The 24549-nt window shown below is 58.3% G+C and overlaps 1 protein-coding gene across 2 annotated transcripts in view; it reads left to right on the forward strand.

The window, feature by feature from the left end:
* NOL4L (nucleolar protein 4 like) overlaps positions 1 to 24549 on the forward strand; it is a gene marked incomplete at its 5' end in the record, with an annotated part of 126668 nt that overhangs the window by 86602 nt on the left and 15517 nt on the right. For both annotated transcript variants that reach the window (XM_080814665.1, XM_080814666.1), the window contains one exon: positions 14842 to 14983. In XM_080814665.1, coding sequence (XP_080670791.1) covers positions 14842 to 14983 — 142 coding nt within the window. The remainder of the gene's footprint in view (positions 1 to 14841; positions 14984 to 24549) is intronic.

Here is a 24549-nt window from a genome sequence, read left to right on the forward strand (position 1 = left end):
TCCCCTCAGGTTGTGATCTTGGGGTTGTGGGATTGAGGCCTTGCGGGACTCCACACCTAGTGGGGAGTCTGCTTGAAAGAGTGTCTCCCTCTGCCCCTGCCCCCACTCACTTGTGCTCTCTCTCTAATAAACAGATAAGGGGCGCCTGGGTGGCTCAGTTGGTTAAGCCTCTGTCTTCGGCCCAGGTCGGGATCTCAGGGTCCTGAGATCGAGCTCCACATTGGACTTCCTGCTCATCGGGGAGCCGTCTTCTCCCTCTGTCTCTGCAGCTCCCATTACTTGTGCTCACTCTCTCTCCCTGTCAAATAAATAAATAAAATCTTTTTAAAACATTAAATAAATAAATTATTAAAAAGAAAAAGAAAAGAGAAGATGGTTCTAGGACAATTCGGATAACTATTAAAAAAAAAATACAAGCTAGGGCACCTGGGTGGCTCAGTCAGTTAAGCATCTGCTGTTGGGTCAGGTCATGATCCCAGGGTCCTGGGGTCGAGTCCCATGTCAGGCTTCTTGCTTGGCAGGGATTCTGCTTCTCCCTCTGCCCCTCCTCCCACTCATTCTCTCAATCACTCTCTCTTTCTCAAGTAAATAAATAAAATCTTAAAAATAAAATAAAATAAATACAAATTCGGTCTTTACCTCACCACCTATATGGAAATAAATGGGCAGAGAGCTTACTTTAAAAAAAAAGATTTAAGTATAATGAAGCTATAAATGCTCTACAAGAAAATATGGATGAAATACTTTTATAATCTATGAGTGGAATAAAATCTTTGTTTTGACCTGAAATACTTAAGCCCTAACAGAAAAAAAATTGAGGGTCTAAAAATGTAAAACTTCCATATGGCAAAAAAAAAAAAAAAAAAAATCCCATCATAAATAAAATAAAAAGGCAACAAAAGGATAACATACTTGCAAAATATATGACAAAAGATTAAATTTCCTTCATAAAAAAAAGTTCCTCAACTTAAATAGAGAAATGGGCAAAGAATATGAACAGGTTGTTCGAACAAATACAAGTGACCGATATCCACATGGTACGTGTAATTTTAATGCTCACACTCCCATATGAAGAGAGGCAAAGGAAAATAAGAGATACCATTTTTCACCGCTTAGATTGGCAAAGACAAAAGAGCTTGCTAATACTAAGCACTGACAAGCCTGTCCTGAAATGGGAACTGCCGCACATTGCTGGAGGCTGAGAGAACTGGGGCAGGATTTGTGGAGGGGGTCGTCCACCGCTGTGAAAAATCCAGAATCCTGATAATGACGATAAAAGCTGCCATTTACCAGGTACTCCCCCTGGGGAGGAGATCAAGCTGCATTTTATGACCTGACCTCAGAAGTCATATACTCTCATTTCCACAGTACCTCATGGCTTTCCACAGCCCTATTCATTGTGACAGGGGACGGGGCTGTGATGCTGGGAGGTGGGGATCACAGGGAGCTACCTTAGAGGCTGGCCATCGCAGTGTCTAGCTTCAAAGGGGGGAACCTTTTAATGTTTTTGAGATTGAAAGAGAGAGAGAGAGAGCTCCCATGCATGCAAGCAAAGGGGTGGGGGGTGCAGGGGCAGAGGGAGAGAGAGAATTTCAAGCCAACTCCCTGCTCAGCACAGAGCCCGACTTGGGGCTTGATCTCACACCCCAAGATCATGACCTGAACTGGAATCAAGGGTTGGATGCTTAATCCACTGAGCCACCCAGGTTCCCCTCAAAGGGGAACTTTTAGTGTCAAATACTACATTAAGCGCACTCTCTTATTCTCCACTTTACAGATCAGGAAACGGAGGCTCCGAGAGATCTAAGGGTAGTCATTTGTCTAGTCTCAGAGTCAGAATTTGAACCGGTCCCATGTGGCTGGAACCTATCCGGCCTCCTCACTGCCGTCCCTGCTGCCACTCTCACTTCCTTGTAATCTCATCTCCCCTGGTCTAAAAACACAATTCGGATTGCATCGTTTCCTCACCGTTAGAATAAAATCCACACACCTTACAGTCATGTACAGGGCCCTGCGTGCTTAGTCGTGAATACCGTCTCACACCTCCCCCTCCCCCCACTGAATAGCCTCTCACCTCCCACGCCCAAATACCCTCTCACCCCCTGCCCCAATCCCGGCCCATCTCACCTTGGCCACACTGGTCACCTTTCTGTTCCTCAGACATGCCAAGTCCCTTCCCACCTCAGGGCCTTGGCACCAGCTCTTCCCTCTGCCTGGAAGCCTGCACCTCCCCCAGGTCTTCATGCAGTTGTCAACTTCAGCCACAGACTCGTGCTTACTCTTGAGAGGGACCTTCCCTGACCACTCAGCCCAGAGTCCACCCTTGTCTCCACCCTCAACCCCTGTCTCCACTCCACCCCCCTCTTCCTGGGCCTCTCCACCCCATCCCCACCGTACCCCTTGTTTCCAGGATCCAACCAAGATTCGAACTTTGCATCTAGTTGGTATTTCTCTTTAGTCTCATGATTTAGAACGGCTGAGTTATTAACAGTGAATCTTTTGAAGTCAGGACTGTTGTGTTGTGGAGAGTCTCTTTTTCTGGATTTCTTGTCTGGTTGTCTCTTCATGATCAGATTCAGGTTGAGCATTTGGGGGGAGAACACAATGTGGGAGGTGACTGCATCTCATTGGGAGGTGAGCGCATTACATCAGGTGACCCTACTTTGGGGGCAACTGAATTTGATCACATGGTTGGAGGGTGTCTGCCGGTCTCCCCATTGTGCAGGTACATGTTCCTTTCTGTCATTAGTAATTAATTTTAGGGGTCAATGGGTTTCTTCTTTTTTTTAAGATTTTATTTATTTATTTGACAGAGAGAGAGATCACAAGTAGGCAGAGAGGCAGACAGAGAGAGAGAAAGGGAAGCAGGCTCCCCGCTGAGCAGAGAGCCCGATGCGGGGCTCGATCCCAGGACCCTGGGATCATGACCTGAGCCAAAGGCAAAGGCTTTAACCCACTGAGTCACCCAGGTGCCCCGGCAATGGGTTGTTTTTTTTTTTAAAGGAATCTTTTTTTTTTTTTCAAGATTTTATTTATTTATTTGACAGACAGATCACAAGTAGGCATAGAGGCAGGCAGAGAGAGAAGGGAGGAAGCAGGCTCCCTGCTGAGCAGAGAGCCCGATGAGGGGCTCGATCCCAGGACCAGGACGCTGGGATCATGACCTGAGCCGAAAGCAGCGGCTTTAACCCACTGAGCCACCCAGGCGCCCTCGGCAATGGGTTTTTAAATACTTTGAGGTGCTTGAACAGTATCCTCTGATCAGACTAAGATCCTGCTATTCCTAATAACAACAAGCCCCTGGTTCCCTCGGCCAGATCTCCGCTCGTGGAGACTCCTATATTTCACATAGGAGTCTGCTTGGAGAGCTTTGCTGCCTACAGAGCTCTATAGAGCAAATACCCTGCCAATTGTTCATTTACAAAAACACCCACTGTTTGCAGAGCCTGACATGAAGGGGACACGAGGACAGTACTGCCCTCTTAAGCAGCTGGGAGCAGCCTTCTCTGCCCTAGTCTCCCACCAGACTGGGGCTGAAAGAAGGGACCCATCATTGGGAGAATTAGTGGCCAAGAAACTAGGTCATGCTTTTCCTTGTTGGGACCCGTGCTGTGGCCACTTTAAGGATCGAGGGAGTTGTCCAAAGGCACAAGGACACTGAAAGCAACGGGCACAAGGTTACTCGAGGAGTGGCAGCTCCTGCAGGACTGAGGGGCCTGGAGCTTTCTGCAGGCTTCAGCACGCAGGAAAACTCACCTAATTTTCAGTGCTGCTAAACAGCCAAGTTTCTCTAGGGCTCCCAACTGCTTTCTGTGGGCTGAGTGGGGCTGAGGCTGTTTTATCTCAGGGATGGTAAATGAGTTCACATTTCATGCCTAGAGAAAATCACTGCTCGGCTCTCCCGGGCGGTACTGGCTTTCTCTTATTAGTCAGAGAAGAGGTGGGTTATCTGGGTTCAATCCCACCTTTGAACTTAGTTGGATTTGGCTTTATATTTCAAACCCAGATGTCCACCACGGCTGTGCGATAGTGACTTGGGCCAGGAGAAGTCAAAGGTCTTGAGAAATGTGGTGGGAAGAGATGGGAAATCCGGGGGGCCTGAATGATTTCATTTCAGAGTGAGGAAGGGCATTTCCCATGTTGGAAACGCCCACCTCTCCCTGGATGAACTGAAGAGTCATGGCCACTAATTAAAATCCTAAAAATTATTGGGCACCAATATGTATGGATATAGACATGTGCAAAGCCTCCAAACCGTCCCCCACCACAGAGGATGAGAAGCAAAGATCTTTTAGAGAAAACTGGGAAGGGTGCCTTGGTTTGAAAACACATTCAATTTCATAGATAAAAGGTGCTAATGAATAACCTGCTTAGACCCCCTTCTAAAAAGGAAGTGTAAGTTCTATATTGACAGAAAAACCTTTAGCATGTGTGGAAGGAAGTCTGTTCTGCGTGCCTTTAATTTGATGTGTTGCCATCTTTTTATTTTTCTAATGGGCGAACACTGAGCTCTGAACCTGTGGGGGTGTATTTCCAACTACCACCTGTAGAGGGAGCCTTGTTTACCTCGGATTGTTCACAATGCAAAGCTTTCAGTGAAAGAAAGAAAAAGGCTTTTAGAGAAAAAAAGTTGGAGGGTTAAAGGCAGTCTGTTTCAAAATTGCAAACAATCGCGATGGCTCTCTTGTTTTTTCTTCTTTGCTGGTTCCACTGTGGATGAGTTGTAGCGTAAAGTCAGGAGAAATTGCCCTTCTTTTTCTGGTGCGACTAGAGGTACCAGGAGGTGGGATCGTTGTTGGTGTTTTTGTTTTGTTTTGGTTTTTGACCATTTCCTCACAGAATTCCACGAGGGCAGCTCCTCATCCCTGTTAAAGCACAGGCTTTTTCGGAAGGCTGATCTGTTACTTGTAACAGAGGTTGTGAATCTGAGGTGGGGGACATCTGCCCTTGATCCATCTTCCATGCTGGGGTCTAATTGTGCTGTTTGGGGACGAGCGAGTTATGTTGTAGGCTGAGTCTGAGGTTGCTTGCAGGTTCAGGGTCCCCCACCCCCCACCCCCACCCCGCGGCGCCCCACGCGGTCTTCCCCTGCACCCCAGGCGGACGAGGTCTGTCTGCGTGCAGGAGAAGGGCGATTCGGATCCGCATGGGTTTTCCCTCTCCTGCGATGCGGTGTCTCCGCGGACAGTAAGCGCCCAGGTCTGGGATGGAGCAGCATTCTTGATGTTATCCTATTACTTTACAACTGGAGCTAGCGCGCCGTAGGGAGCCGGTACCTGGTGGTCTGGAGGAGCACAATGACGGGCAGGAGGAGTGGGGGGCGGTGGTGCGGAGGGAGCAGAGAGAGTCCGCGGCGAACGCTCGAGATCGCTGAAATGTTTGGGTCGGACAGGTGAACGCATCCCGGAGACTCAGGCGCCCGCTGGGGAGGAAGAAGGGGAGCTTGGGAGGGTGTAAACTAAGTGGTGGGAAAGAGACAAAGGAAGAGTGAAGAGGCGAGATGGTACGGTATATAGGGAGGGGGAGGGGAGAGGAGGGGGCAGAGGGTGGGCAGCGCGCCGAGGGGACCGAGCTTGAACTTGATCAAGAAAAGGGGGGCCCTGAGATGGGGGTGGGGGGCCGGCAGAGAGCCGGCCACGTGCCTGGCTTTTCCAGACTAGGGTCTCGCGGAGACCGCCCGGGGACCCAGCAGCCCCGCCCAGCGAGGACCCGCGTCCCCGGGGAACCAGGAGACGCGAGGGGGTCCAGGGCTGGCCGAACGCCCCAGGGCGCAGAGAGTTCCTAATGGTGCCTGAGTCACTTTCTTTGGGCCAAGTCTCTCCTCTCCTGGCCTGAACGCGGAGAGCTGGCGGGCCGGGTGCCCCCCCAACCCCCACCCTCCGACCCGTAGACTGTGGCCTCCCTGGAGCGCGGGGCGGGCACAGACCCCACCGCCTTCTTTCCAGGGCTCAGCCCCGGGCAAGAAGCTTCCTCGAAGCGCTTCCCCCTTAAGAGCGCTCTCCCCCCGGAGCGCCCTGCAGCGCGTCCAGTGCGCCCTCATCCCTCCCCCACTACCTGGCCCAGCACCCCCTCCTTCCACCTCCTCTCCCCTCTCCCCGCCTCCCGGCCTCTCCCTCCTTTCTCCTCTCTCAGGGTGCCTCCTTTTCCTCTCTCTCCCCCTCCCCCCTGTGCCCACTCCTCCCTCTCGTCAGCCCCTCCACCTCCTCCTCCTGCTGCTCCTCCTACTCCCCCAGCGTGCGCCCTCCCTGCGCTCCCCTCCCCCCGGCCCCCGCCCCGTGCCCGGTCCCGCCCCCCCTCCCCCGCCTCCCCGTGCCCGGTGCCCCCCCTCCCCCTTCCTCCCTCCCGGCCGCGGCGCCGCCGCCGCTGCCGCCGCCGCTCGCCTGGGCCCTCCCCCTGGCCACCCCCGCCCCCGGGCCGGGCAGTGACGCGCCGCGGCGGTGCCAGCCCCTCTCCCCGGGCGGCCGCGGCGGCAGCAGCAGCAGCAGCAGCAGCTGGAGCTGTGGGGCTGTCACTGCCGCCCGCCCCGCTCACTCGCCGAGCCCGACCGCCCGTCTCCGCCTCGCCTCCCGCCCAGGTACGGAGTCCGGCCCGGATCCCCGCGATCGGGCCGTTTCCGGGCCCCCGGCCGCCGCCCCCCTCCTGCCGCCGGCCGTTAAGCTGCGGTTAGGGGGTGGGGGTGCTGGGGGGTTCTGGGGAGGGGGACCGGGGGGGAAGCTTCCTGCGCTGGGGCTGAGGAGGGGGGCGCAGGGAAGCGGCTGCGCCCTGGGCGGAGTGGGCTGGGGCGGGGGGCGGGTGAGTGTGACCGAGCGGCGGCGGCGGCGGCTGCGTGGGGGGGGGACCGGCAGAGGAGGTGCACTCTGGGGGCCGTGGGGTGCCCGAGAGGTGTGCCTGGCCGCGAGTGCCGGGGGGCCGCTGGGCGCACCCCACTCCCCGGCGGTGCGCGCCGCCGGTCCTGGGGGGCGGTGATTGTGTGCGCCGCGCCGCGGTATTGTGCGGCGGCCACACCGTTTGCAGCGGGCTCGGCACCGCGTCCCGGGAAGGAAGGCGTTCGCCCGCGGCGGGGTGGGGGCCGGGCTCGGGTTGCCGCCACCGCGGCCGCCTCGAGAAGGGAAGTGGACTGTGTTTGGGGATCTGAGGACGGGAAGCGTTGAGTGGCTGGGAGGGGCTCCCTGCCTCGGCGCGGAGAGTTGAGACGGGGTTTGCAGAGTTGAGCCCACTTCGGCAGGCCCCTGTCCCTCCCCGGAGGGGACCGGTCGCCCTTCTCAGGTGTATCAACGGAGCAGAAGCCGAGGGCGGCGGCGGCCCCTGGCGAGGGGGCATTCCTTAATGAAGGGGACTCGTGGGGCGGGGGCAGCTGTCCGGAGTGAGGGCGCGCGTCCGGGTTAAGTTGGATTTACACCTCCGCCGGCCGCTCTCCGCTCTCCACCTAGCCCTCCCGGGCCGGACACTTTCTCGTGGGGCAGGGTGGGGGTGTGCAGTCCACATTTTTTATTCCAGCTGCTACAGTTCAGAAGTGACCCCCCCCCCCACCTGGAGCGCCGTTTGCCAGAGTCCGGTCGCCCCTACTGGGCCGCGCTTCCTGGGGGAAGTTCTCATTAAGCCTGGCTAATTAGCATTATTCCTGGAGAAAGGTTAAGGTTAGACCGTCCTTTTCCTTACCAGGAGGCCCACCCCCCTCCTCCCTATTCCCTTCTCCCTTCCCCCTCCCCAAGAGCACAAAAGCACAAAAAGAAAGTGTGAAGAGGCGCAGATCAATGGAGAAGCCACAAACCCATTAATTCAAATGGAACCTTTTTTCCCCCCTCTAAAACATTGATTTTTCTTTCTGTCTGCTCTGAGGGGAGATTAATAACCTCCTGATTTCACCTGAAATGGTGTTTGGACTCTGTGATTTCCTCCTCTTTCTGAGAAGGATTGTGGCTTGAAATAGATTCTCCCTTGAGATAAAGCCCTACTTATCCCAGAATCAGCTGGAAACCCCAGCCTGGGGCCCCCAGCCTACCAGGTAGGGGTTGTGGGGAGAGGTGTGTGGGGCTCTCACAGCTCCTCTGGGGAGAAGCGACCATGTGATGGGTTGCATGTGATGGGACTGGGATGCCATCTTGCCCCCTGCTTCTGGGCTGTAGGTTGGTCTGCGGGAAAAACCCATGGATGGCCCAGGCCCCAGTGGCAGTTTAGTCCTTACATAGTAAATTACCCCTTCATTGGAAAACCATTAGGGCCTAAATGTGTCTTTAAATAATATCAAGCTCTTGTCTAATCCCAGCTCAAGCTGGCCTTGTTTTATAGAGTAGGTTTTAAGATAGCACCTCCTCCCACACCCACTGGACCCTGGCTGGGTGACACGACCCCGATCAGCACTTTCCTGTAGAACAGCAGGAGTAGAGCACCCCGGGAGCTTTCCTCCCAGCTAGGGAGGTGGATCTGGGGGAACTTCTGTGGCCTCAGCCACCCTTGGTCCCTGTGGAGCCTGGCCACCCCAAGTTGCTCAAGAACTTTTTTGTCTTGTCTGGGTCCTTTTCTTGGAAGGAAACTCCTGCAGGGGATTAGCTCAGAGTGGTTCCTCTCCAGCCGTCCTTTTGGCTGGGAGAACCCCGTCCTTTTGGTTGGGAGAACCCCGTCTGCTGTACCTCATCTCTCCAGCCACCCTCTTAAAGAGACCCCTGTTAATGCCAGGGCCTGGGGTGTCAGTGAGGCCCTCGTGGTGCGGAGTGCTGGGAAAACAGCCAGTTGCCTTTGCCTAGGAAACAAAAGCCCATTTTACACTCGATACACCAGTAGGAAGGTGTTGAAAATGCTCACTCCCAGCATTCAGGCGTTCCTGACAGCAAGGACAACAGAGCATCCCCACAGATACGTGTGTTTCTGACAGACCCTATGTGTGTGATTGAGAACACCTAGAAGGTGGTAGGTGATTGGCTGTCTCAGCCCTCCCCTCTCCGCATTTCCCAGAAGGGCCTGTATGACTTAGGACTGGTGAGCAGAGGAGGTCTGTTAGCAGGAAGGAGTGGAATTGTGCAGGGAGCGTCCCTGGAAGGCTGAACGCCTCCTCTGGTGGCCAGGTGGGCTTGGAGTGTAGCAAGAAGCTGCTGCCTCGGGACGACCCCACAGCTCCCGGGAGCTACGGCTCAGACCACCCTAAGATTTCATTGTGCAATCCCTTCACTACAGGGATTTGAACCCTTGTTGCTTTCAATCCGAGGGGTTTTTCGTCTTACATTAATAAGCCATCTGACGAACCGAAGTGGTTAAGTTGGGGTCAAATGCGGTTCAGTACCTTCTTGGCACGCTCAGAAGGCTGTGTGTGTAATGCTTGCTGACATGGAGACAGGGGGAGGAATTGCCTCGTACTGAAGAATTTCCAGGGCCTGGAAGGAGCCTGCAGGTGTTCCAGAAGGAGGTGCTCACTTTCTACATCTTGGTGCCCGCCTCCTTGGGGTAGAGCTAGTGCCGGGGCAACTGTCCCAGCCTGGTGATCTTTTTGGCAAGAGCTTCAGCGTCTCATCAAACAGACTGCAGGGGTGAGACGGAGGGGTCTGTCTCCTGCCTGGCCCAGAAACACCTCCGGCACATCCCTGCCCTCCCTCCCACCCCTTCCCTGAAACACACACCCAGGGCTCCTGGTCAGGGCTTAGGGCTTACAATTGCACTAAATTCTCAGCAAATCCTCCTCCTCCCCCCCCCCCCCCCCCCGCCCCAAAGCAAGTGGTAGAGATAGAGTTACAGCTCAGAGGAAAGGCCTGGAAAATGTTGTGTGAGGCACACCCCAGGATCCCTGTCCTGGAGGATGCAAATGGCTCAGCTTCAGAGGCACCAGGAACCTAGTTCCCAAGAAATTGACCCCAGTTGTAAAATAATCAGGTTACTGATAGCACCTGCTCCTAGTTACCTGCCATGGATACAGGCGCGTTTCCACCATTTCCCCTCTGCTCTCCCATTTTCTCCTCCTCCTAGGCTGGGCAGTGGTTGGTGCTGGTTTGCCTGCAGAGAAGGAAGGGCTGCAGAACCTGGGTGGAGAGAAACTGAACCTGCCCATGAATTTTGGACCGCAGATAAGAGCAGGGAGGGTTCGGTCTGTTCCTCTCCTTCTGCCCAGAGTCAGGGCTCCCAGACTGGGGTGTGTCCCAGCAGCTGGCTGGGTGCTGCCCGCCTGCTCCCCACACATTCCGGAGTTCCCTTTTCAGGAAGCCAGTTGTTGCTGTCACCTTGAGACCCGCAATGGCTCAGGCCCTTTGGGGGCCGAATGAGGGACTTTTATCAACAGGTGGCAAGGCTGTAGGCTTCAAGGTGTCTGAGGGCAGAGGTAAGAGGAGCGATTGCCTGGCCACTGGGGAGAGAGGGCCCAGAAGTATGGGATCAGATATACTTTTATTTTCTAACGAAAATGTCACTGAAGTTTGAGTATGGAAAGGCAGAAATGAGTAGACCAAGCTCCCCCCTTGAGTGTCCAGGAGGCCAAAGCAAGAGGTGCCTGACTTGTGACCTCTGGCTGAGCAAGGAGAGCACCCTAGGTCAGGGCCCAAGACCCCACCACTCCCGAGCCTGTGCTGGCTGCCTCCTGCAGCACCCCTCCACGCCAGCGCCCCCCCCCCCCAGCGTCTTCCCCCACCCATGCTGCGCAGCCGCTGATGGGCTCGCCGCTGTGTGTGCTGGTAATTGCCTGTGTAATTAGTCCGTTCCCCAAGCCCTGGCTCCGTGGGAGTGGGTGAGGTTTCAGTCTGCCCTCCGCAGCTGTGGGCTGTGCTGTTGCAGGCCGGTGGCAGAGGGGTCTGGGCATGCTTCTCTTCCAAGACTGCCCCGAAAGTCCAGTTGTGGCTGCTGTGTAAGTTCGACCAGGACTTAACTCTTCTGCTTGTAAGTCGGGTTGACCATACTTGATTTCTTGGAAAAAATGGCCATAGCAGTAGTGTCAAAATGTGGACGAGAACCTCCGCCTTCCAAGCCAGGGTTCATGGAGCAGAATCCCGGGTGGGGGAGCACTCTCTGGAGCCTGCTTGAGAGTCCGTGGGTAACTGGGGAGGGCGTGCACAGCCCCGTCTCTCAGCCCTTACCAGGGGGTCACAGGTTTTCGCTGGTGTCTCTCTCTAGGTAGCAAGGTCCCAGAGGGAAGGAACCTCTGTCATCTGTGTCCCCAGCACAACACAAGCACATAGTAGATGCTGACTAAATGTGTGCGGCCTCATTGAGGGAGTGTGTGTAAATCCAGCTTCATCTCCCTTGAGTGTGCTTTGGGTCTCTCCCTGAGACACTGTGTCGCTCAGGAGCCTGACTCTCTGGGTCGGAGGGCGGAGGTGCGGCAGCACTGTGAGGTGGGCTCTGGGCGCAGACCGCCTGCCTCCGGAGCCCTGCTCTTCCGCTCGCTGTGGGGCCCTTGGGCTGCCGGGGCAGGTCTCCAAGGGGCAGGCCTGACGTGGGTGCCTGCCATTTGGTTCTGTTTTGTTTTGTTTAATTTAGTTTTTGGTTTGTTTGTTTGTTTGTTACGGAGCAGTTGTGAGGAAATCTCCTAAAACCCTTGTCCTAAAGGCCCTTGTGTGTAGGCCCTGGTGTTCTTCATTGTCGGGTGATTGGGAATCAATGGGAAATGCAGCTCACCTCTTCCCAATTAGACTTGTCCGGGCAGGGAAGGGTGGAGGGGGTCCTCTTGGTGGCTGGTCACAGGAAGAGAAACCCCAGGCTCTGCGGGGGTGGGGACAGGCACAGCAGGGAGACCCTGCCTGGCTGAGGCCCATCTGCCTGCCAGGACGCAGGGCTCATCTGGTCTCTGCTCAGGAGCTGTGTGCCATGGGACTGGGTCCCCACTTGTCAAACTCGGGCCACATCCTCCTTCCACGCCAGCACCATGCCAGGTTTCGCTGCCACTTTACCGAGTCTCACAGGCTGCATGGGGCGGGTGGGCGGTCTGGGAAACCTCCAGCCTCATCCCCACCCCTGGAAGGACTTGAGATCGTCCAGGGACAGACAGGGCAGAGCCCCACCATGGTTTGACACGGCGCAGCTGTGGGGAGGGGTTCAGGTGCCTCCATGCAGGGGCTGCCTGTGCTGGCGGACGGATGCTGTGAGAACGAAGGCTGAGGCCCCAGCCGGAGCTGGTGGGTGAGACAGGTGTGTGTTCAGAACTTGGGTTGTGGAGAGCCACAGGAGGGCGGGTACTCCAGCTGAGGGGGACTGGAGGGCAGAGACTGGGCGGCAGGAAGGAAGGTGTCTGGGCCTTCAGGATTGAACACCTCTGGCTCCGCAGTTTGTAAGCTTGTGACCTTGGGCAAGCGCCTTAACCCCTCGGAGCCTCAGTTTCTGATCTGTACGATGGGGCTAATAAGTATACCTACTTGGTGGGCCTGCAGGGAGGATGAAATGAGAGGGCCAAGGGGAGCACTTGGCATCTGATGAACTTGGCATCTGTGAATGTTTTCAACTTGGCAGAGTGCAGGCAGAGCGCGGGCACCCGGAGCGCTGCACCCAGCGGTTCTGCCTCTTCCCTGCTCCTCCGTGAGGACACGGTGTTTGGCGGAACGGTCTGCAAGCCTTTCTCTGGGCTGCAGACAGCCCTGCCCAGGATGATGGGCCTGGGACCCTCCCATGAGGCTCCACTGCCCCCAGCCTAGCCCCTGGCCACAGTGGCCTCCAAGCTGCTCCTCAGACCCCCCACTCCCCCACCGGCACATGCTGGTGCCCAGAAGGCTCCCTGTATAGACCCCTCCCCTGCCAGGGCAACCTTCCTCACTTCCCGTGGGCTTCAGCTCAGGTGTTTCCTAAGCAGCGAGGCCCTCCCCAGCCACGGGCCCCTCTCCTGGTGCCTCTGCTTTGTCCTGCTCTGGTCCCTCCTCCCCACCGGGCTGATGTGTTTTTCTGCTGATTGTCATCCCCTCCCCTTCTGGGCAATGAGGGCCAGGACTCTGTCCTACCCAGCACACGAGTCCCCAGCACCTAGCAAGTGCTGCGCTTATAGTAGGTGCTCAGTAAATACCTGTGGACTGAAGGCAGGAAGCGCCTTGACTCGGTGGGGCTTCCGGTGCTAATGGATTCAGTCTTTTAGATACTGAGTGCTTCAGCAACACCCCAGAGCCAGGAGAGGGCCTCCCTCCGTCAGGGCTGACCCTGAGCGTGGTGCGCCCTGGGCAGCCAGGAAGGAGCAAGGTGCCCAAGCAAGGATGCCCTGTTTCTGGCTCCTGGAGCCTGGGTGGCCTCTGTACCTCCCAGGGTGCTCTCTCCTACCAGCCTCCCCCTCACTCTTAGGGTCCATCCTGGGAGTACAGGGGAGAGTTTTGTTGTCCCTTTGTGCAGAACACATGTGTCCCTCCGAGTGTAGAACAGGGTCTGAGTGAACACGAGTGAGCATGTTTTCACCCCAGGAAGACTGGGCAGTTGTGCTTATGTGTAGGGAGCAGGGCAGCCTGGGGGAGGCAGGCCGAGTGTAAGTGTGGGGGTGGGCAGGAGGGGGAGAGGGCACAAGAGGACACATGGCCTCTGTCCCCTGAGGCTCCAGGGAGGCCTCGTGGGGACCCCCCGAGCTGGGCAGAGCCAGCGTGGTGGCCAGGCTCACGTGCTCCAGGTCCAGTTGCGAGGACCAGGTCCAGCCGAGGAGGGCACACTGGCTGCTGCACAGAAGCTGTAAATTCCAGGAAACTCCCTGCCAGCCCAGCATGGCGGGGGAGGGGCGGAGGCTAATCCACGCTGGTTCCCTCGCACTTGGAGAACAGATGTGTCTGCCTTGGGGACAGCCTCTGAAGAAAAGTTCCAACCAAAGTGTGTTTGCTCGTTATAAAAGAGTTGTCTGTGAGGGGGCCCTGGAGGGGAGGCTTTTTTTGGAGGAAGAACTAGGGGGGCTCTGCCAGAGGTCCTTGCTGGGGGCCCACAGATGCCATTGTATCTTACTAGAGGGGAGAGGGGAGGGGGCGAAGCTAGCTTGGGGTGTGGGAGCTGCTGGGTCATCTTTCTTGCGATTTACAGCCAACTCCTAAACACAGTTGCTCGCAGCTCCTGAAAGAGGCTGGGCCAAGTAGGAGGTGGGGTCCCTTCCCGCTGGAGGGCTGGATTGCTGGATTGCAGGGGCCCCGCCCTGGGGGTTCCCAGATGACTGGCCAGGGTCTCACTGAAGCCAGCCAGGGGAGAGGAGGCAGGCGTGGTCCTCTTCAGCAGGCCCTCCGGCTGTTTGGAAGGCCCTGGCGGCCCCCCAGGTCCTTGAGCCAAACCCCCTTTGCGGTCTGATTCGAACCCTCCTCGCCTGCCCCACCCCCTTCCTTCTCTGCACTTCTGGGCCTGGCCTTTTCAGCCCTGGAAGCTGCCCAAGAGCATATCTTTGAAGCACAGCAAAGGTTAGGAAGGAGGAAGACAGAAATGTCCTCTGGGTTGGGGGAGTGGGAGGAAGGAATTCCATGCACGCTCCCCAGGAACCAGAGTCGTAGTGGGGGCGATTGGCCTGGCCTCGGCAGTCCTGCCTCCCCTTCTGGCCGCTGGGCCCTGCGCACAGTGAGCTCTCTTCTCCGGGCTGTGGGCCGCCAGCGGGGAGCGGTGGCCCTTGTTTACAGCGCTTGTCTCAACCTTGGCTCACAAGGGTAAGAGCCAGGCCCTGCTATCCGCCCTCACAGGATGCAGGACCTCATAATTGTCTTCAATTACAGACAGCACCGGCCCTCAGCCCTGGCTCCCAACAGGAACCAGCGCCTGAACCACTTCCATGGGGCGCAAGGGGAGCCACCCAGCCCCTCCTGCAAGGTTTGGGGGCTCCCTGTGGCCTTTGGGCACTTCCAAAGCCCACAGCCCATGGGGCTTAGCCAGACTGCTGCTCTGGGGCTGCATCAGGCCCGGGCCTGTTGAACATCCGCCTTCTTTGTCCCCGATCAGGATGAAACTTCTGTGAGCAGTGAAGATTTTGATATGAACGACTCCACATGGATGTCAGCTGACCCACACCTGGCCTCCAGCCTGAGTCCCAGCCAGGACGAGAGGATGCGGAGCCCTCAGAACCTCCACAGCCAAGAAGATGGTGAGTGTCCCTTGGTGGCCAGCGGGGAAGGGGCCGCACCCGGGACCCAGAGGCCTAGAAATCTGGGGTAGTGGAATCTGGGCTGGGGTCTCTAGGGGTGGCTTCCAGCCGCCCCTGGTGTCCTGGGTATCTCCGCCAGTGCCCCAGCCCCTGGTGCCGGGGGAGCAAGTCCTCCTGAAGGGAATAGGATAGAGCTCTTGGGGGCCGGCAGCCCGGCCGGTGTCCTGTCCGTGTACCCTGATGCTCGCAGGCTGGCGGAATACGGACGTCGGATGTGGAAGTTACCCCAGTTCAGGTCTGGGAAGGGACCCGGAAGAGTCCAGCCACCCAGCAGTGAAAGCAAGAGTTGGACATCTGTAGCTTGACGTGAGGCTGTAGGACAGGGTCCCTGCCTGTCACCTGTAAGCCAGCAGGCAGTGCACTTGTCCACTGTGTGTCCTCAGCCTCTTAGGATGGGAAGCAGCCTGCTGAGGAGCTTCCGCAAGCTCTGGCCCCCGCTGCCCTCCAGAACCGGCCAGGCAAACTCCTCTGGCCTCCCTCAGAACAGACGCTTTCTCCTTGGGATGGGAGAGTTGGGCTCAGAACTCAGATCCCAGGGGTCCACTCTGGAGGGCCTCTGCAGAGCCCCCAGGGGGCCGGGGCTCTGGGGGGACCAGCGCCTCTGTCAGCTATAGGCAGTTGCAGGTGTGGGGTGGCACCCGTGGTCAGCGTCTCTGGTGGGGCTCCGTCTGGTTTCCGGGGAGGTGATGGGGGTGGGGGATGAGCCCAGGGCTGAGCCTCAGAGATGTGGGGTGTAGAGCCTGCAATTAGGAGGGGTCAAAGGTTGGGGCCTGGAATGCCGGAGGGAAGTGCAGTGTTAAAAAGGGGTGTAATGTTAACTCTGGGAAATGGGTTAGCCTTAAAGAGTAAATAAGGGGTAGGAGCCTTGCAGTTTGGGTCAAAGTTCGTCTCCATGGCAGAACCTGCGCCTGCCTCCCTCCTGCCCTCGCAGGCCTGAATCCGGCTTTGTCTGGGAGGAGACCGAGCCTGGAGGCAGCTGGGGAAGCTGGGCCAGGGGCTGGGGAGCCCAGAGGTTGGTTTTGCCAGGACTGGGGTACAAGGCTGCTGGGAAAGAAAAGACTTTTGTGCCCTGACACCTCGTGAGGTCAGCACAACCCCCTCGTGCTGTGAGCCTCCCCACCAGCGCCTCCCAGACCAATACCACCTCCCAGTATTCCCACGGGTGGAGGCAGCCACATGCTGCTGGGGGCTCAGGGCTGGGAAGTGCCCGGCAGCTGACCTCCCTCCTCATCTGAGCTGAGCGAAGGCCACACCAAGAGCCAAGCCTGCAGAACTCAGCAAGGGTGTAGGGTTATACCTTCCCAAGAAGGATCCAGAACATTTTTTTTAAAAACCCGAGTAGTAGGACTGAATGGGGGCCATATTTCTTCAACTCATTCTTTTAAAAAATTCTTATGTTACTGTTGCTCAAAACCACCTTTTGGGAGTCTGATCTCTGTTGGAGACACTTCCCAGGGAGATTCAGCGGTTTGGGTGGTGGTGGGGGGTGGTCTCCTGGTCTACCAGGATCAGGTAGCAGAAGGGAGTGTTTCTTTGGGGGTCATGGCTTCCTCAGCATCAGTTTCCCAGCTGCCTGGGGCTTGGTTGATCAGGAAGATGAAATGGAGAGAAGCAGTGAGACTGCGGGGTGGCGGGGGGGTGGGGCAGCGCGTCCTGTGGCCAGTTCCACGGGAGCTTCAGACGGGGGCCCGCCTGGGCGTCGTCCTGCGTGGCCCCCTCCTGGTCCCAGGGCTGAGGCAGGCTGGCCTGCAGACAGGACCAGGGTGTTTATCGGGGCAGGCAGCCAGAGCTGCATCAGGGAGGTTGGTGTTGACTATGATACCATCAATTTAATTATTTAATCAGAGGCTGTGTCTGGAGGCTGTGGACTGATGGGCAGGCCGGAGGTGGACCTAAACCCGGCGCAGGGGGTCACAGGGCTTGAGAAGGCCCAGCTGTCCAGCCCGGTCTCTGCTGCCCCTTCTGGTTCTAGAGCTGTAGGTGACTGTGGTGTTTCTCCAGAGCAGTGGGTTCCTGGAGGGTTTTGGCTGGGTCCAGAGCTGGCCCAGAGTCTTCATCCCGCCCTCCAGGCCCCACAGTGGCATGTAATCAGCTCCCTGGTCTGAAGGTGCTCACAGTGTGGACACAGGCCAAGATCCGGCTCCCATCAGTGAGTCGACGGGAGACCGCCAGACTGTAGAGTGTTCTCATGTCCCCCTGTTGTTAACGACAGGCTGGGGTGGGGGCAGGCCAGGCAGGGGCTCAGGTTGACCGTGTACTCCGAACCCAACCAGCAGCGCTCCGGGGCGGCTTGCTGTGTGGTCTCTGGCCATTAGTCCTCCGCAGAACTGGCAAATTGGAAAGATGAGGTCTGAAGCCCGCATTGTGAGTTCTGCAAGGCACAGCCCATGTCAGTCCTGTTCTCCGCTCTGTCCCCAGTGACTTCAGCTGCATGCTTGGCACGCTACAGGGGCCCGCTGACCGTTGTTGCCTGAATGGAGAAAGAAACATTTATCCAGACCTGTCCCCCAGTGCACTATCTGGAGGGGACATAGGTCCACCCTTTGTTGGAGACAAGTTGGGCTCTTTGTTCCTGAGGACATCCCCAGTCTGAGTACCTGGGTCTCTTTTCCCTTAGCCAGAAAGTGTGGGGGCCCCCAAGGCTGTGCCAGGAAGTACCCCCCCCTCCCCGGCCCAGAAGCATCTCAGGAAGGCAGGTGGTTTGTACATGATTCACACCTGTTGGCAGATGTGTTGGAGCCCTCCTCTTTCTCCATCCTTCTCACTCTCCTCCTCTTCCTCCTCCCCGGCACCCCCCCACCCCCCACTTTTCAAATTGTAACAATGCAGATGAAGACTGGCAGGCAGGGCAGGTCCCAAGACTGAGACCAGAAATGAATTGGTGCCTCCACTCCTCCCCGCCGCCCCCCACCCCGGGGCTTGTCTCTGGCTCCCCTGGAGTGGGAGTGTCCTGCCCTGAGCCCCACACAGCTGTGCCTCCTCCCCCATGGCCGGCAAGCCTGTACGCCACGGGTTTCTCATGGGGGGCCATTCGCGGCCCCCCAGAATCATAGCAGGCCTGGGGCTGGGGGGAACCATGCGCACGGGGCTTCCTCCCTGGGGGCTGTAGCTGCCGCGGGGGGTGCACATCACTCTTGTCCTCACCTCACAAGACGTGGGAGATGAAGCGAATGTGGGTGATCAGACCAAACTCAGGAGGTGGCACCGGAGCGACCTTCCTCTTTCCGCCTTGGTAGGTTCCCCAGAAGACGGGCAAGGGACCCCGGGAGCCCGAGGGGTCTCCCTCATGCACTGGTTTCTTGGGGCCAGAGTGATCCAGGCTTTTCTTGCTGCCTCTTGCCCATGTGTGGCCAGGCATTTTCCAGACCTGCTGCTCAGCCCTACCTATCTGAGGCTTTGGGCTTTGAGTCCAAGCGGAACTCTGTGCACATCCTCAGTGCCTAGAAAAACACTTGGCCCCGGGGCTGCCTTCTGGGGGCAGAGAGAGGATGCCTGGGAGAAGCCAACTGTTGGGACTTTGTCCAGAGACATTGTAGTCTAGCATTGACTTGGGACCAGATGGTAGGTCTGTCTGTGATTATACCCGGTCGTTGGGATTATCTGTGTGATGTCCGCCTCTCTCCCCGAGAGCACAGCTCCCTGGAAGCTAGGACCCCAGCGCCCAGCACAGAGCCTGGCACAGAGCAGGTGGGGGGAAGTGTCTGTTAAATGAATGAGTGAATAGAAAAGCGCCTGTGCGTGCACACAGGCCAGGTGAGCCTGCAGGCATCCTGACCTTCACCTGCGGGGCTAGGCCCGGGTCTGGGGCTGCAGCTGGCAGAACCAGCCGAGGGCCCACTCCTTGATTTCCCCTTGATGTGCTCCACTGGCCTCTTGTTCTGCCCCTTCCTGAACGGAAAATGTGAGGCCTGGCCTCCAGAAGGGATGCGAGGGGGTGGGGAGCGGACATTACTCACCTCCCCGGCAGACAGGAAGCCAGCTCCAGGGGAGAGCAGAGGGTCCCACTTCCCTCTTCCTGCACTGTCCTCTTCCTGCAGGGCCGTGGGGGTGGGGTTGGCTGGGCAGGATCCCTGGGCTGTCCTGGGGCCTTCCTTTTAGAGCCTCTGGTTTGTGCCTCTGAGATGAGACCACTCCTCCAAGCCTTTGGGACCACCCCCCCTTTCCCCCTTCCCTCCCTCTAGTGCCTCGTGCCAGCCCTTCCCGCCTCCCCTCCTGTGCCCATTACCAGGCGATGAGGGGCCTTTGGTTCTCTTGGGGCTCTTAATCGGTTTTGTCATGTGAAGGCTGATAAGCCGTCTTCTGCCTTTGGGACAGAGAGGGACAGAGGCAAGGACCCAGGATCCCTGTGGGCTTGAAGCTGCCTGAGGGCAGGCGTGCCTCTGGAGAAATGTATTTTCTGTTTCCCCTGGTTTCACAAGTATTAGATTTAGTGTAGAAAATTTAGAAAAAATGGAGCAAAAAAAAAATCAAAATGACCAATATCTGGGGCATCTTTTTCTCAGTCTTTTCTGTGGACATAATAAAAGTCTTGTTTTCTTAAAAAGACAAAAAAAGGCCAGGAGATCGTGTCGTGTTGCAACCCCTTTTTTCCTCCTAATGTCATTTGCCTCTCCTGTCGGTGATGTGGCGCTTTTTAAAGATGCCCAGTCATCCCAGTGACTGGAATCCCCATCCCCAAGCCAGCCGAGTGCTTGGAGCTCTGACCGAGCCTTTCCTACGGGGAAGGACATGTCCTCTCCTAAGGGGAAGTGACTCGCCCAGACTGCAAGCGACCGCAAGGGTCTCTCTGACCCTGCAGCTGGCGTTAGGGTCATTCGTGGGAAGGACGTGTGAGTCCCTCTTTTTCGTTACCACAAACGGAGCCACAGGGAGCCTCCGTGGGGCCGAGGCCCTGCACCGGCCCGAGTGTCCTCTCCTGGGCTCTCTCCCCAGTCCCGACCGCGGAGTAGGTGCTCCACAGACGGTCTTTGAGTGGCCAGGGGCAGAGCTGGGGGGCCAGCGGAGCCCCCTGGGCAGGCTGTGTTTGCTGCGATGTTGAAGGCAGGCAGAGTGGGCCCGGGGCGTGCCCGGGAGGCTCAGGGAGCGGGTCCAGCGTGGGCTGGGCAGGGAAGAAGATGCTGAATGTCCGGGCTGGGGATTGCCTGCGTCCCGCATCTCCAGAAGTTCCCTTTGACTCCCAGCTCCAAACAGGAGAGCTGGGGCAGAGAGGGCCGCAGCCAGGAGGATGGAGCGAGGTGGGGTCACCTCTGTGGGCCGGGTCTCGGCTGGACACAGCTCCCTGCAGGCAGGCCCAGGGCATGCGAGCTGGTTCTGGCCTGCCCTGGCCCTGTGAGGTGGTCTTCAGCGAGCTGTTCGCTCCGATTCCCGGCTCTGCTGACTGTAGCCCGGAGACTGTGATCATCGAGCCTGGGGTCCTTGGGGGTTCTTTGTGAGAAGCCCAAGGCTTCCTGCCGGCTGGCTCTTGTGGCCTTGGGTAGGGCCCTCCGCTGGCCAGAAAGGCAGCCTGGGCGGCAGGGGCTGTCCCTCTTTTCCTCACCGGCCTGGGCCTCTCCCCAGGCACCTCCCCCTGTCCCTGCAGGGCTGTGTGCCGGGGAAGTGGGCCGGCATGGTCACGCTGCCCTGGCCCCAGGCTCTGTCCCGCCTCAACTTGCTCCTTACTCCTTGCTGTGGGGCCCAGGGCGGACTGCTCCCCCTGCCACACGGCCGGACAAGGCAGTGACAGAGTTCAGCACACACCTGTGACCGGGAGGTGCGATGAGTGGTCGTGGGGCCGTTGCCTTGTCAGTGGCCAGCCTGGTGCCGGGAGTGGTGTTGGGCGACCGGGGCCCGCTCTCTGCTCTCAGCTGGCATGTGCAGGCTGGGGGGCTCTCCTCCTCGCTGCTCCCAGTTCCCCAGACCCTTCCTGAGCCGCACTCAGTCCAGTCCTGTGTCTTTCTCTGTTCAGGTCCCTCTAGGTCCCCTCTGCCCTGGGACCCCTGGCTGGTCCTTACATCACACCAGTATCCCCAGAGAACAGAAGAACAGCTCCTGTTCTCCCCCTGCCCCTGGCCCGGCCCTAGTCTTGCTTCTTGGGTGAGGGCTGGAACGGAAGGGCAGGTACTCACGACGGGTCCTGGCCTTTTGTGAGTTCCTGTCCCACACCCCACCCACGTGCGCCAGGACCCCGCTTCTGGATCCGGCCGCCTGCGCCCGGCCCAGGCCTCCGCACGGGCAGGCCACTGTGAGTTCGTTCTGCTGTCCAGGGAAAAGGCTTCTGGGCAGCCACAGGCATGTTCTTGGCGGGCAGGGGGGGATGCTGCTCATGTGAGGGGGGCTGGGGGTGCGGAGGAGCCGGGACCAGGCCACGCGGGCTCAGTCACCGGCACTACCCCTGAGCCCTGGATCCTTAGTGTTCTCTGTAGATGGCGCCCGCCCTCCCACAGGCCCATGGCTGGGGTTAGAGCTCCAGGGCCAGCAGCTGACTCACCGTGGACCCCACGTTCAAGGTCGGGTACCCACCCTGCTCACCGTCCTGTCCAGGGGGAGGATTATGGCCCCTTAACCATGGCCTCCCAGGGATGGCTTCTAAGGGACCTTCCCAGCAGTGAGCTTTTATACTGAGCTTTTTCTCTTCCACACTGTTGATCTTGGCCCTGCCCCTCCCCCTGCCCCCGACCCTACGTCTAAGGTGAGGCTGGAAGGCGGGTCTGGGCCTCGGTCTCTGGCTACAGGTCATACCCCCTCCCTCCAGAGCAAGAGCTATTTGTTCCTATTCAAGGCTCCAGACATCTTCACCGAATGCTCCCTGTGCCCTGCCCTCCCCCAAGACACAGAACTGGGCCCCAAGTCCTTCCGGTTATTGGCCATGGGCCACTCTGGCAGTCCCGGGTCACAGGAAAGTGTCCATCATCAGCTGGGCTGCAGGCTGCACAGACAATGCTCGGCTGTCCTGGCCTCCAGCCACTGAGGGGTAAGAGAGGCTGGGAGACAGCACCGAGAGATCCCTTTATCCCGGCTCAGGCCGGGCCTTGTGCAGGCTGCTAGGGTCTTAGGCCCCCAGATGCCAGGGGAGGACATTAGAGTAAGACAGGCTCCAGAGCCTGAGGTGAGGCTCACCTGCTAAGAAGGGAAGAGTGAGACCCCCTCCCCCTCCACATCCACCCGGAAGATGTGCCTGGGTCTGCTGGGCGAGGAAGTGGGCGCCCTCCCGCTGCTCCCGCCCCTCAGTCTAGGAGGCATTAGACCCCAGCTTCCTGTTGACCCTCTGCGGACACAACCCCCACTGTGCTGGAGAGAAGGCCTAGGGCTATTGGCAGGGGGGACATGCAGGAGAGACACTGCCACCCCTGGCCTGTCCAAGGACAACCTTCCCAGGAACCAGGAAGTGACCGGAGCCACGCTGGCGTCATCAGTCTGACCTAAGGACTGGGATGCACCAGCCCTGGGGCCGGTTTCCGGGAGGGCTGGAGTAGGACCTGCCGGGGCCCACAGACGCACACGGGCACACATGGGCTCTGGGGCCCAGGCCCTGCCCCGTGAATCATTCACACACGGTCGCCTGGAGTGGCTCTGTTTGCTCTCAGAACACATGATTTGTTTTGGGGGGGAGGGGAGGGGAGGGGAGGGTGTAGGGAGCATCTTGGCTAGAGCTTTGTACATTGAATTAACATTGATTTCTAGCTGCCTGAGCTTGACTTAGAGGGTGGGGCCAGGGAGATGTCGGGCCTGGGAAGACACAGACCCAGCCTGTCCAGAGTGGGAGCATTTCTTCCCAGGGGCGGGGGCGGGGGCGGTGTTGGACCAGTGTGTGTTGGGGGAGAAGCAATCGGAAAGGGCAGTAGCAGAGGTGGGGCCAGCCCATAGCATAGATGGGCAAATGGAGGCCGAGAGAAGAAAGAAGGTGGATGCTTTGGGGAATGAGGGGCCCATCCAGGCTCTGCCACTCACTGTGTGTGACAGCAGTGACTTCCCTCAGGGAACCTCTGGTTCCCCCAAAGTCAGGGACAAAGAGTGTGCCCAGCCTCTGACACTCACTCAGTATCCATCCTGCTGCCAGGGGTGCTGGCCACCGGCTCCCGACACCCAGACTCATCTTTGGGTTGGACCCCAGGGTTCCTGCTCTGAGAGAAATGGTTTCAGTTTTAGGGGAGAATCCGGAAAGCCTAGGTCTGCACTGTGGTGCTGTGGCCGCGGACAGCCGGTGCGGAGGGTCTGGGATGGGGATGTGCTGCGTGTCGGGTGTGCGCTGGGTGTCAGAGACTTCCTAGGAAGAAGGAGGTCAAATAGCTCCGTTTGAGCACAGTATCGATCACTTGTTGAAACAAGATTTTGAATATATTGAGTTAAATAAAATAGATTATTAAAATTCTTCCTGTTTCTTTTCACTTTTTAACTGTGGCCACTAGGAAGTAGGAGATCCATGCATGACTCGCGGTCTGCTGCTCACGGCTCTGAGCGCCCGGGGGTCTGGGTGTCCGTGCTGCTCAGGGGGCCACCAGCCTTTGGTAGGGCAGGAAGGTGGGGGCTTGTGGCATAGAGGTGCTGGCGTCCCTGGGCTGGTGGCCCCAGGAGCCTGGTGGGGAGCAGGGGTCCGCCTGCCACGGGAAGCACGAGGGTGGAGGGCAACGCCTAGGAGGGCCCGCAGGGTGGGCAGCCAGGGACTGAACACCAGACGGTGGGCCGGGCACCCAGGGTGGCCCCATCGTGCAGGGACGGTGGGATCCCAGGGGTACTGCCGCCTCCAGCTCCTCTGTGTCCCCCGTTTGACCCCGAGGCCCTCCCCCTTCCTTCCGGGAGGAAGAGCAGGGTAGCCTGCCAGGAGCCTGGTGCTCCTGGGAACTATGCATCATGTAAACAGGGCCCGAGCCGCTGGCCTTTGTCAGAGCAGGCGAGCCCCGGCCCCGGTGCAGTACAGTGCAGTGTGGTGCAGTGTGGTGCAGTGCGCCCCCCTGACTGCAGCCCGGAGCCGCCCGCAGCCCAGAAGCAGGAAGGGCTGCTCTTCAGACGCTTGTCTCCTGGGCCTGGTGTCTCCACTTCCTGGCCCACGGCAGGGGCCCTAGGGCCACCAGCTCCAGCACTCCGCCCTCCCTCCTCCGCCCCCAAGTCCGGCCTGTCAGGCTGTCATGTGTGAATTACTGATGCCCCCTCCCCGGCCAGGCAGGGCCGCTGCGCTGAGGGCAGCCCCCAGAGCAGAGGATGCGGCACCTCTGACCCCAGGAGGCAGCCTGCCCTGGGCCGTGTGCCCGGCCTGCAGGCCCCCGGCACGGCACGGCGTGTCTTCCCACCTTGGCCCAGGCCGCGGTGGGAGCTGGTGTGGGTCACCCACAGGGAGAGGGCACCGCTGGCCGGGGGGCCCCAGAGCCCGGTGTGGCGATTGGCGGCTCGCACAGAGCCGGGCTTGTGCGGGCTGCGGGGCGCTGGCGCCCACATAAGGGCATTGTTTGCTGAGGTAAAAGGGGTTTTTGTCTCCTTCTGGAGACGGGACAGAGGGAGGAACAATTTCCCCCATTCATCACTAATTCCCCCAT

Source organism: Martes martes (assembly GCF_963455335.1).
Source record: "Martes martes genome assembly, chromosome: 9".
Lineage (NCBI taxonomy): Eukaryota > Metazoa > Chordata > Mammalia > Carnivora > Mustelidae > Martes > Martes martes.